The following is a 13,205-nucleotide window of genomic DNA, read 5'->3' as shown; positions in this document are numbered from 1 at the left end:
GGCAGGAGGCTCCACCAGGATCCACGAGAACCTGCGAGACAAGAAAGCACAAGAACTCAGGGGAAGAAGTGAAGTCAGTAACATGCATTAAAGGAACATGAATGAGTGCAGAAAGAGAGAGGAAGAGAGGAGCTCAGTGCATCATGGGAAATCCCCCGATAGTCTAGGCCTATAGCAGCATAATTAAGGGATGGTTCAGGACTCACCTGATCCAGCCCTAACTATAAGCTTTATCAAAGAGGAATGTCTTAAGCCTACTCTTGAATGTGGAGAGAGTGTCTGCCTCCCGAACTGGCAGCTGCTAAACACCCAGCGGAGGTCATGAAAAGTGAGTTGAGCTGCTCTCATTGGCTGCTCTTGGTTTGGAAACAATGGCGGCTCGCCTGGTCACACAGGATCTGGTATTCCAGATGTGTTTGTGAACAGATTTGAGGAGAGAAATAGTCAACAACAGAATCTGGATCCATATCTAATCATCACTGCCTAGCTTGGTGCGTTGAGCTAGACGGACTCACTGAGAATGAGCTGTCAATCACAAGGTAGCCCCGCCTAAAGCAAAACCCTGCTTTACGGTCTATTTTACTCTATAGGGACCATCATTTACCACCTGGGCGCCCTGGTAGTCATAATGTTCTGCAGCCCCAGACCAACAGACTGCTCTGCACTGTGTGTTCTGACCCCTTTCTCTCAGAACCAGCATTAAATGTTTCAGGAGTTTGAGCTACAGTAGCTCGTCTGTTGGATCGGACCACACAGGCCAGCCTTTACTCCCTACTTTCAATGCTCATAAAGTTATGACTAATTGGTGTACATACTGTCAGTGAGTCAGAAACATGTTTCAAAGGGAATCAACAATAAACTGGTGGACACAATCTGATTCAACAGATTTTGGAGATTTTAATCGTCTCTAAACTTTAAAAACCTAATCCCCTCATCCTTACTCAGTAACCATATTCCTCATCCCTCATCCTTATCCTAACTAATAACCCTATTCCTGAACAATAACCCTTTAATGAAACATTTTTCACACAATCAATAAAACACCACATTTTAATAATGGAATATATGAAGCAAACAAAACATTTAACAAATAAGAGAAAACATACAAATTTGAATGTTCAGATTTAGACAGGAAGTCATTTAAAATAATTATATTGAGTGAAGATTAACCCTAACACTAACCCTTCTGACAATAAAAACAACGACATTAAGGTCCAGACCCCCAAACAGGTCACAAGAGTACTCAGTACTCTTTATGGGGATCTGTGTTTCAGTATGTAGTACTGGGTTGTATTTATGTAGTACAGCTGATGGATTCTTCAGCTCGTTTTGAGATTTCTTTTCGCAGTGAATCCACCGTCTCCAACAACAAGGACACTTCAGCTGCTTTCTCCTCTTTACTCCTGATCAGCTGATGGATCTTCTCCTCCACATCTGCAAACATACAAACATATACTGTACTACTGCAGCAGTACTACTGATGTCTCTGCTGCAAGAAAAAAATGAATTATGATCTTTTAAAAGGGAAATTAGAGTAAACAGTACAAGTGCTACTAGTACCTTGTATCTGTCTGAGTTTGTCCTCCATCTGTCTCTTCATCGTCTCTACCTCCTCCATCATCTTCTTAAGTCGTTCTCCAGCTTCACCATGTACCTCCTGACTTGTTTTATTCTGCTTTAGAACCTCAAATAGCCTCATCACATCGTCCAGCTCCTGTTAGAGACAATCAAAATAGGAGTCTGTAGTAACCATAGCAACAGCACTACAGTTAGTGAACTGACAGGTGGAACTACACTAACTACAAACAAAAACTACAAATGGTAGTACTTCCAGTGTGTTACCTTCTCTGTGTCTGTCTCAGTGTCAGTAGTCTGTCTCAGTGTCCGTAGTCTGTCTCAGTGTCAGAACTCTGTCTCAGTGTCAGGAGTCTGTCTCTCCGTCAGTAGTCTGTCTCACTGTCAGTAGTCTGTCTCACTGTCAGAACTCTGTCTCAGCGTGAGTAGTCTGTCTCAGTGTCCGTAGTCTGTCTCACTGTCAGAACTCTGTCTCAGTGTCAGGAGTCTGTCTCTCCGTCAGTACTCTGTCTCTCCGTCAGTAGTCTGTCTCACTGTCAGTAGTCTGTCTCACTGTCAGAACTCTGTCTCAGTGTGAGTAGTCTGTCTCAGTGTCCGTAGTCTGTCTCAGTGTCAGTAGTCTGTCTCACAGTCAGTAGTCTGTCAATTCAAATGGCTTCATTGGCATGACGTAACACTGTTGCCAAAGCAAGCATTTGGAATTAAAAATAATAACAATAAAGGAAAACAATATTTACAATAAATCAATTATAATCTATTCTGTTGGTAATACTGTAACTATGATTGACTCAATCACAATCACAGTCACAATCAATCAATCTCAGTCAATAAGTAATTAATTACAATGAATGAAAGAATGAATGAATCAATCAATCAATCAGTTTGTGTCAACTAAAAATGTAATTAAAACAGTAGTACAGTAACAGGCTATAGTTAAAACAAGTAGTCTGTTGTCAATATAATAGTAATAACAAAGAAGAAGAAAAGAAAATTAAAATAATATATTAAAAATTAAAATAAATAAATAAAATAGTAAGCGTGTGTGTGTTAGAAAATATATATGAAAATAAAATAAATAAATAAAATAGTAAGCATGTGTGTTAAAATAAAAAATAAAAAATATTAAAATTAACATAAAATAGATAAAACTGTAAACTTGTGCGTGTGTGTATATATACATATATTAAAAGACAAAAAATAAAAAATAATTAATTTATAAAATAAATAAATAAAAATTAAAAATCAATTATTTTATATATTTATCCGTCTGAGTTTCCACTGGTTGTCCTCAGTTCGTGGCATGAGGAGACATATTTTGCTGCAATTATTTGACATTTGGGCATTTCTCCCAGTAAATAGGGGAGTTTCTGATAGACAGATAGGGCAAGTAGGAGATGGCTGCCTCTCCAGTAGCTCTCCAGTTTTTAGCTCTTTTAACCTATTTTTAACCTCTTTCTACTTTTTATACTCTTCTTGCGAAGAGATTGTGTGCTTTATATATCCTATGGATATTTATTACTTTAAAATGCAACCAAGTTTTCTCACTTAGTCAAGAGAAGAACTGCTGCACAAAGTGACGAGCCAGGATACGACACCCCATCCCGGCAGAGCTGAGGAGGAGACCCAGGGGCCGCAAGGCTGGGGCTAAGCTAAAGGCCAAGCTAGAGGAGAATCGGAGGCGCTACAAGCCATCAATTCCCTCCATAATCATGGGGAACGTGAACTCAATGCCGAATAAGATCGACGAGCTGTCCGCGCTGAACAACCAGCGGAAGTACTGTGAGAGCAGCTTGTTCATCTTTACGGAGACATGGCTAAACCACCTCATACCGGATGCTAACGTGGACCTGCTGGGATTCACTGCTGTGAGAGCCGACAGAGACACAAAAGCAAGCGGAAAAAGCAAAGGTGGGGGACTCATGTATGTCAACAACCGCTGGTGTAACCCAGGACATATCTCGCAGAGGGAGTTCAGACATGTGATCACCGTCTGTTTACATCCCTCCGAGAGCAGCCAGGTGCAGCCACTGCCTGTGAGAAGATCCACTCCGTCAAGGCAAGGCTGTAGACACAGCACCCTGAGGCATTTATGATCATCTCTGGGGACTTTAATCATGAAACTTTGGATTCTACTTTGGCTGTTTTTCACAAGGTTGTAGACTGTCCCACCAGAAACAACAGGACAATTGATCTCCTGTATGCTAATGTGAGGGATGCATACAGAGAGGCGAACGAGCTGAATGACTTCTTCAACAGGTTTAACCAGCCCTTGTCCCCCCAACCCCCACCCTCAACACAGCCATCTCTCCTTCCCTCTACACACCTCCCCCCTGACACCACAACACCCCCCTCCTCCTCCCCCACCTCAACACAATCCCTGCCTCACATCACCACAGACCAGGTCAGAGGACAGCTGAGGAAGCTCCAGCCCAGGAAAGCAGCAGGCCTGGACAAAGTGTGAAGACCTGTGCTGCAGAACTGGGGGAACCACTACAACGGATCTTCAACCTAAGCCTGCAGCTAGGGAGAGTGCCCACCCTCTGGAACTATGCTAAAACTATGTCGGACTCCGTAGTTTTCTCTGGACCCCTGCCCAATATGACCAGTGATGACATGTATAGCCGCATGTCGTCATTCCATCGCTGGTTGTCGAGGTGGTGTCCAGAAAACGATGTGGGCTTCATTGATAACTGGAAGCCTTTTTAGGGAAAACCTGGTCTGATTAGGAGAGACGGCATCCATTCCACTTTGGATGGAGCGGCTCTCTTATCTAGAAATATTAGAAATAGAATAAATATTAGAAAAGTTTATTTCTAAAACCTCAGTCCAGAGTTGGGACCAGGTAGCTGAGCTACTGTCTTACACACTTCTCTGCGCTTTCTTTAGAACAGTCACCCACCCAAAACCCCATAGAGACTGTGTCTGTCCCCCGACCACCTAAATTATTTAAAGAAATAAAAACGGAGAAAAAGAGGAGTTCAACATAAAAATCTAATAAAAATTAAAACTAACTCCTCAGTAGCACAAAATAAGAGAATGAAATGTGGGCTGTTAAATATCAGGTCTCTGTCCTCTAAAGCTGTTTTAGTGAATGAATTAATATCAGATTATGATATTGATTTACTTTGTCTTACTGAGACCTGGTTGTCCCACGAGGAGTATGTTAGCCTAAATGAATCCACCCCCCCAGTCATATTAATACTCACATTCCTCGAGGCACTGGCCGAGGAGGTGGAGTAGCAGCCATATATGATTCAAGTGTTTTAATGGACCCTAAACCTAAACTAAATTATAATTCATTTGAAAGCCTTGTTCTTAGTCTTTCTCACCCAAACTGGAAAACACTGCAGCCAGTTCTATTTGTTATAGTGTACCGCGCTCCTAGACCATACTCTGATTTTATATCTGAATTCTCAGAGTTTTTATCAAGTTTAGTCCTTAAATCAGATAAAGTAATTATTGTAGGTGATTTTAATATTCATGTGGATGTTAACAATGACAGCCTTAGTAATGCATTTATATCATTAATAGACTCAATTGGCTTCTGTCAGAGTGTAAATAAACCAACTCATTGTTTTAATCACACTCTTGACCTTGTTTTATCATATGGCATTGATATTGAACATTTAATAGTCTTCCCACATAATCCTTTCCTATCTGACCATTATTTAATAACTTTTGAATTCATATTATTAGATTATAAGCCATTAGGCAAAACTTCCTACAGCAGATGTCTATCTGACAGTGCTGTAGCTAAATTTAAGGAGGAGATTCCTTAAGTGTTTAATTCAATGCCATGTCTGAATATAACAGAGTCCTATAATAACTTTAGTCCCTCTGAAATTGATAATCTTGTCGATAGTGCTACAGGCTCACTACGATCAACATTAGACTCTATCGCTCCTATAAAAAGGAAATTATTAAAACATAGGAGACTAGCACCTTGGTATAACCACCAAACCCGCCAATTAAAACAAATAGCTAGGAAATCTGAAAGGAAATGGCGCTCTTCCAAATTATCAGAATATCGCTCAAATTGGCAAGATAATCTTAAAACTTATAGAAAGGCCCTCCGTAATGCCAGAGGAGCCCATTACTCAGCACTAATAGAAGAAAATAAGAATAACCCTAGGTTCCTCTTCAGCACTGTAGCCAGGCTGACAGAGAGTCACAGCTCTATTGAGCCACATATCCCCATAACCTTAAGTAGCAATGACTTCATAAGCTTCTTCTATAATAAAATTATTACTATTAGAGAGAAAATTAATCACCAACTGCCATCAACAGTTATCAGTGGCTCTCCAAGTTCAGGGACTTCTGGCAATGTAAACTTAGATATATATTTAGACAGTTTTTCTGCTATCGATCTTCATCAGTTAACTTCAAAGAAGTTGTTCCCTTAATTGGCACTTCTTTACTGGATATGATTAATCTTTCTTTATTATCAGGATATGTACCACAGTCCTTTAAAGTAGCTGTAATTAAACCCCTTCTTAAAAAGCCCACTCTTGACCCAGGGGTTTTAGCCAACTATAGACCAATTTCTAACGTTTGAAAGCCTTGTTCTTAACGTTAGCTTGTCAGCAGAAGCCGACCTAGTCTAGCCGGGCGAGGTGAGTGCCTAGCAGCGGCAGGACGGCTTAGCCACCGCGGGCAGGTTGGTAATGTTAGTAACGTTAGTCGGGGAGCGAGGGCAAACACCTGCAGCTGCTGACAAGCTAACGTTAGCTTTCAACCATAATGTGTGCTACCAAACAAAGACACATACTCACCACTATTGCCACTGACGGCCACTGACTCAAATGTGCTTCTCCATGCTCCCCTTGGCTGCACTGTCAGAAACTTCTGAGAGTTAACGTAAATATGACGTAACATCCCGCCTCCCACCGTCATCACGTTGATGACATGCTGAGAGCGGGATTGCAAGCTCAACGTACATGTCCCAAACAGATAAGATCAAAACAATAGCATGTCTTCATAAACCACCATTGTTCGTCTTCATACAATATGTTGGGAAGTTGCAATAAATATCAATACAATATGTTCTATATCCCTTTGTGTTGTGTCTCTCCTTCGTCTGTTAAGATAACTGAACATTTTGTGAGTCTTGAGGCATTGTCAGCCTTTATATCTCATTTGTAAATGCTTAATAAGCCATAGATAGTGCTCACTTTAGATGTGCTCGTGCAAAATACTTAATTAACGAGTAGTAAGTGCTTTGTAACTGACTCAATTCATGAATTCCTGCATTAATAACTGTTTATAGGCCATCATTAGAAAATGAATTTGTGAGTTTTTATAGAACATCTGCTAACACAGTCACTAATCATTAATACATGTCTGAATAGTGGATGTGCAAGTGCATGCAGAAATGTACAGTACAATGAAGAGTAAAACATTTATGACTGTGATTATAAACCACATAGTAATGACTATTTACAGCAGAATCATGCTTTATAAATGATGAATTCAGTATTTACTAATCCATAACTAATGTGCTTATCAATGATGAATAATTTTTTTTTAACTGTTTATAAACTACATACTAATGTATATTCATGCGTTATAAATGATGATTTCATTATTTATTCATGCTTAGCTAATGCTTAATAGTGTGTACTCATTATAAAGTGTTACCGTTTTTCCTCCAATGCCACTTTCAAATAGCCTATAGAAAAGGCCCTCGTGCCAGATGGAATCAAAGGCTTTTTTGGAACGAAACATGCATATACCTTTCTTTTCATAATTTTTAATTCTTGATCAGTTAAAGTCTGGAGGGTAAATATATGGTCCGTTGTGCGGCAATTTGGCAAGAAACCAATTTGGCATTTATGCAGAATATTGTGGTCATCAAGAAAGTTGACAAGTCGTTTATTAATGATGTTGCAGAATATTTTTCCCAGGTTACTGGAGACACATATTCCTCTGTAGTTATTTGGATCATATTTATTTCCGAACTTATGAATTGGGGTTATTAAACCTTTGTTCCAGATGTCTGGAAAAGCTCCAGTTGACAGAATAGTATTGAATAGTTTTAGTATAGCCAATCTGATTTTATGGTCTGAGTATTTGATCATTTCGTTGAGGATTCCATCAATACCACAAGCCTTTTTTCCTTTCAGGGACTGGATGACTTCTGTTAATTATTGTTCTGTTACTGGGTAATCTAGAGCGTTTTGGTTGTTTTTTATCACCGCCTCCAGAGTTTTCCATTTCGTGAATATCTTGTACTGATCATCATTTTTTGTAATATTACTGTATAATTCACTAAAGTGATTAATCCAAGTATTTCCATCTTGGATTGCCAATTCATCCTGCTGGGTTTTGTTTAGGTTGTTCCGTTTCTCCCAGAACTGGTTGGATTCAAGGGATTCCTCAATTTCACAGAGCTGGTTCTTGCTGTGTTGTTCTTTCTTTGTTTGTAGGGTGTACTTGTATTGTTTCAGAGTGGCTCATATTGACAGCGTATGTTGTGGTTATGTTGTGCTTATCTGGATCTCTGTCTCTCTGTCAGTAGTCTATCTCACTGTCAGTAGTCTGTCTCAATGTCCGTAGTCTGTCTCACTGTCAGAACTCTGTCTCAGTGTCAGTAGTCTGTCTCACTGCCAGTACTCTGTCTCAGTGTCAGTAGTCTGTTTCAGTGTCAATAGTCTGTCTCAGTGTGCGTAGTCTGTCTCACTGTCAGGAGTCTGTCTCTCCATCAGTAGTCTGTCTCTCCGTCAGTAGTCTGTTTCAGTGTCAATAGCCTCTCTCAGTGTCCGTAGTCTGTCTCACTGTCAGTAGTCAATCTCCCTTTCAGTAGTTTGTCTCACTGTCAGTAGTCTTACCTTCTCAGTGTCAGTACTGTTGTTTAATGCAGACTCTGCTGTCTCTTGGGCTTCTCCCGCTGTTTCTTGGTTCAGTTCAGTTTTCTTCTTCAGGGCTTCAATCTTGTCCTGCAGATCTTCAGGTTGGCGGTTCATCAGCTTTGTCTCAATTTCATCCAGTTTGTCTTTAGTCTGAAGCAGGAAACATATTTAAACACACTGACACCATCAGGGTCAAACTTATCTGAGTGAAATATTCTGGATCCTTACGTCTTAAGTCTGTCTCATTGTCAGGAGCCTGTCTCTCTGTCAGTAGTCTGTCGGTCCATTAGTAGTCTCTCTCAGTGTTAATAGTCTGTCTCTCCATCAGTACTCTGTCTCACTGTCAGTACTCTGTCTCAGTGTCAGGAGTCTGTCTCACTGTCAGTAGTCTGTCTCAGTGTCAGGATTCTGTCTCTCCATCAGTAGTCTGACACCATCAGGGTCAAACTCAAGTGAAATATTCTGGATCCTTACATCTTGGACTCTGTCTCTTGTCATGTCTCTGTCATTGCTGGCCGTTTCCAGATCATCGTTGGCTTTGTCCTGAGCTTTCTCTGCTTCATAAATGTCTTGCTTGATCTCTGTTACATCAACGTTTTTTGTGCGCTCCCTAAAAACAAGAAGGAATAACAAATAAGGTTTGCCACGCTTAATAAACAATTATCCGCTGTTGGCACCAGACAACAAAGCAACCAGCAAACGGCAAGCCAGTCAGATCAGCCCTGGAGTCCGGATGAAGCAAGCTTACAGTATTTTGCTACGTTGTTACGAGGAAAAAGCGTCAGAATCTTACATGTGGAAACTTTAAAATCTTGTTCTTTAGAACTAACGGTTATTTCATGTTTTCAGACACTGACCTGATATCCTGAGCTTTCTGCAACAGGTCCTGGGCATTCTTGGCGTGCTCCTCCAGGTTCTTTAAGTTGTCTTGGAAATTGGTAGCATTGGACAGCAGATTATTGATGTCATTGATCATTGATCGGATCTGATCGGGTGATCGGGGAAGCTGGATGTCCAGAACAGCTCGGGCCAGTTTCTCAATGTCCTCTGGAGGAACCATCTCATCTGTGAGGAAGGAAATATGATGAATAATTGTCTTTTTCATTTCAATTGAGTGTTTTTAATTCAGTATCAGTATAAAACTGTCTTGAGCTGCTGGAACTTTATGTTGTTAATTTTACTCAGTTTCAATTTTACTGAGCTCACTAATAATCTGTGTCTGAAAACCAAACAAACTAACCCATCAGGTAGTCTTTGACTCGCTGGATGAGCTCCTTGGTTTTATTCTTCTCCCTCTCGAAGGAGTCTATGTTGTTGTTGATCCGATCCTGCAGCTCTTTGGCCTGGTCTTTGGTGTCCTGAGCTGCCTGTTTGGCATCATTGATCTGACCAAGAATAAACAGCAACAAAATTTATCTGACAGTGTGTCAGTGTTTATGTTCCCACAGCATCAGTCCTATTCAAGTCCTATTTATCAGATGGTTCTCAGTTTGTATATGTTAACGAAGAATCCTTCATAAACACTAAAGTTAGTTATGGAGTTCCACAAGGTTCTGTGCTTGGAACAATTTTATTCACTTTATATATGTTTCCCTTAGGCAATATTATTAGGAGTCACTCCATTTACTTTCACTGTTATTCAATTAAATTTTATTTGTATACCGCTGTTACGGCCCTGGCCGTATTATTAGTATTATGTCATGGTATTGGGTTCGTCTGTGGTGTGTGTTGGTGTTTTTGTCCCTGTTCCTCTGCAGGAGTGTGCAGCCTGTCGATTGTAGATCTTTGACGGCAACCCGTAGGTCAGCGCTGACTGGTCCATGCCGTGGGCTCGGCTGGTGGAGTGTCGCCTGCTGGTTGGTTCTCCCAGGGAGCCGCAACATCCGCCGGGGATTCAAAACGCCGCACCACACCGAAGCTCTTCGACAGAACCTTCAGCAGCAGCATCCTTCTGTCCTCGGTTGTAGAGTGTGTGTTTTTGCGATAGAGTGAATTGTTACGATCTTAGTAGATAGTGTTTTTGTATGATTGTGTTTAGTGAGTATCGTAAGGGTGAGCTGCCATTTTCTTTGTACTACTTTTCTCCTGTTTTTCATTAGGATAGGGAGTTAGGTTTAGTAACTGTATTTTATTTCTATTGCATAGGGATTAGTAAGGATTTTTGTTTAAGGAAGTTAGCCCTGTTTTGTTTGTTGTTTTGGCCTTGGTTCACCCTGAAGTTTGTTGTTTAGTCTTTGTTGCACTTTGTTTCACCTGTTTGTAAATAAATCACATCACAACTTTTTTTTTTTTCTATCTGATGTTTGCTTGGTGATTATTCTTGTGTGTGGAGGGAAAATGGATTTTCAAATAGATGAGTTTGCACAAAATCTCACTTTAGAAAAATTAGATCGATGCACAAAAGCACAATTAGGATTAATTGCTAAATTTTTTGGCATCTCTGTTCCTTTGAACGCACGCAAGGCAGAGATTAAAAACAGGTTATCAGAACAGCTGGTGGAGAGTGGCATAGTTACGCAGACAAAGCCAGAGGGGGTTCATGCACCGGAGGTTTTAGAGGAGGAAGTGGGAGCGGAGGCTGCCACAGCCACACAAACCTTCGGCGGCCAGGTGAGTGCGGGGGCGGAGGCTCCGGTTGTCACCCAGGCATATAGCATGGATCTGGTAGCTCTACTACAGGCTGGAGTAGATACGGAGGATCTGAAGTTGGCCCTCCGCATGAAAGAGGTGGAACTCGAAACCAAGTCCAAAGAGGTAGAGATTATGCACCTCCGCATAAGGGCTCTGGAGCTGGATCGTCAGTCTCCGACTACGTCCACTCCTGTAAGTATGCGTCTTCCCACCGCTGTCTCTGAGCAATTTGATGTAAGCAGGCATATTGCCTTAGTACCACAATTTAGGGAAAGTGAAGTAGATTCCTTTTTCAATGCTTTTGAGCGCATCGCTGCGACATTGAGATGGCCCAGAGATGTGTGGAGTTTGCTGGTGCAGTGCAAACTGGTGGGCAAGGCCCAGGAGGTGTGTGCAAGTTTATCTATTAACGAAAGTCTGGATTATGAAATTGTGAAAGCTACTGTGTTGCGTGCTTATGAGTTGGTTCCTGAGGCATATCGCCAAAAATTTCGCACATGTGAAAAATCGCCAAACCAAACATATGTGGAGTTTGCCAGGGAGAAAATTGTTCTCTTTGATAAATGGTGCACTGCGAGTAAAGTCACAAATTTTGTTCAACTCCGCGAACTATTTTTGCTAGAAGAGTTTAAAACATGTCTCCCAGAGAAAATCGTCATTTACTTAAATGAACAGAAATCAGATTCTGTGTCCAAAGCTGTGGTGCTCGCCGATGAGTTTGTTTTAACGCACCGTGTTGTTTTTCCGGCAGGGCGCCGCGTGCACACTGCGATCGCAAACCCTGGAAATAAAGATAAAATCTTACCAAAAAATCCACATAGACCTAATCCTACGTCTTCTGAACGTGAATGTTTTTACTGCCACGAGGCAGGACACCTGATAGCCAGCTGCCCTGCGCTCCAGCGTAAAGAAAATAATCAAAGTGAAACAAGACCAAAAAAGTGTTGGACTTTTTCAGTCTGTTCCCACTCCGTCTCCTGTCAGTAATGAACCAGAAAAAGAGGAGGTAGATGAGCGTTACAGACCTTTCATTTTACAAGGTTCAGTCTCTTTGACAGGAAAGGAGGAAGATCAGGTACCGATCACAATTTTGCGTGATACGGGAGCTAATCAGTCTCTCATCTTACAAGAAGTGCTGCCTTTTTCCTCTGCTTCATTCTGTGGTTCTGATGCACTTGTGTTGGGAGTGAAAATGAGTACTGTAAGAGCACCGTTGCACACAGTTTTCTTGCGTTCACCGCTCATCTCAGGCCCTATGAGTTTTGGACTGCGCACTCGTTTGCCAGTGCGGGGGGTTGCCATGATTCTCGGAAATGATCTGGCCGGGAAAAAAGTGTTTCCGACCCCCGCAGTGATTGAAAATCCCGTTGCCGACTCGTGTGTTTCTGTTCCTGCTGCTGTCAACTCGTCCTCTGTGTTTCCGGCCTGCGCTGTTAGGCGCGCACAAAAGCGTAAACTTGGTGATGTGGTGGATTTGTCTGATTCATTCATGTGCTCTGAAGATGGTACTGAACAATCAGACCCCCGTGCCGAAAAATGTGAAAAGAGTGTGCTTGATAACTTGTTACCTGTTGAAGCTAACTTGTGTTTCGAGGTTGACCGGGGAGAGTTCATCCGTGCACAACAGACTGACCCAACTCTGGCTACGTGTCTATCTGCTGCCGACTCATGTGCCGAGACTCTCAGTGTGTACAGCATTAATGACGGTGTATTAATGCGTAATTCGCACCCTCCCTCAACTGATGATCTAGGTTGGAATTCATTTCAACAAGTGGTAGTCCCACAGAAATTTCGCCCTCAGGTATTGAATCTAGCCCATGATAACATTGCTGGCAATTTAGGAATAAAAAAAACTTACCATCGCATCCTGCGGTACTTCTTTTGGCCAGGTTTGAAAGCCGATGTGACAAAATACTGCCGTTCATGCCACACTTGTCAGGTTAGAGAAAGTGTGCAGGAACCTACAGGTTTCAATCCTGCAGAGCTGGTGTTTGGTCACACCGTGCGTGGTCCTCTGCGGTTGCTGAGAGAGAGATACCTGTCTGCCACTACTAGTCCCGGTCAAAATGTGTTAGATTATGTGAGCTCTTTCAGAGAACGTCTGCACTCAGCCCGTGAGACCGAGCGCAGCGCTCTTGCTGCCTCCCAGAA

General features: G+C 41.7%; 1 protein-coding gene and 1 pseudogene across 3 annotated transcripts in view; one reads left to right on the top strand and one right to left on the bottom strand.

Moving 5' to 3' along the window:
- The window catches only part of LOC127353840 (cadherin EGF LAG seven-pass G-type receptor 1-like), a 147,680-nt pseudogene that overhangs the window by 126,181 nt on the left and 8,294 nt on the right, over window positions 1-13,205 (top strand).
- lamb4 (laminin, beta 4) overlaps window positions 1,035-13,205 on the bottom strand; it is a 77,799-nt gene continuing 65,628 nt past the window's right edge. For all 3 annotated transcript variants that reach the window (XM_051381189.1, XM_051381190.1, XM_051381191.1), the window contains exons 29-34: window positions 9,664-9,808; window positions 9,281-9,488; window positions 8,898-9,033; window positions 8,403-8,573; window positions 1,561-1,714; window positions 1,035-1,434 (exon numbers count right to left, since the gene is read on the bottom strand). In XM_051381189.1, coding sequence (XP_051237149.1) covers window positions 1,295-1,434; window positions 1,561-1,714; window positions 8,403-8,573; window positions 8,898-9,033; window positions 9,281-9,488; window positions 9,664-9,808 — 954 coding nt within the window. In that variant the 3' untranslated portion in view covers window positions 1,035-1,294. The remainder of the gene's footprint in view (window positions 1,435-1,560; window positions 1,715-8,402; window positions 8,574-8,897; window positions 9,034-9,280; window positions 9,489-9,663; window positions 9,809-13,205) is intronic.

The sequence above is a fragment of the Dicentrarchus labrax genome, unplaced genomic scaffold, assembly GCF_905237075.1.
Source record: "Dicentrarchus labrax unplaced genomic scaffold, dlabrax2021, whole genome shotgun sequence".
Taxonomy (NCBI): Eukaryota; Metazoa; Chordata; class Actinopteri; family Moronidae; genus Dicentrarchus; species Dicentrarchus labrax.
This window is presented reverse-complemented; position numbering and strand designations above follow the sequence as displayed.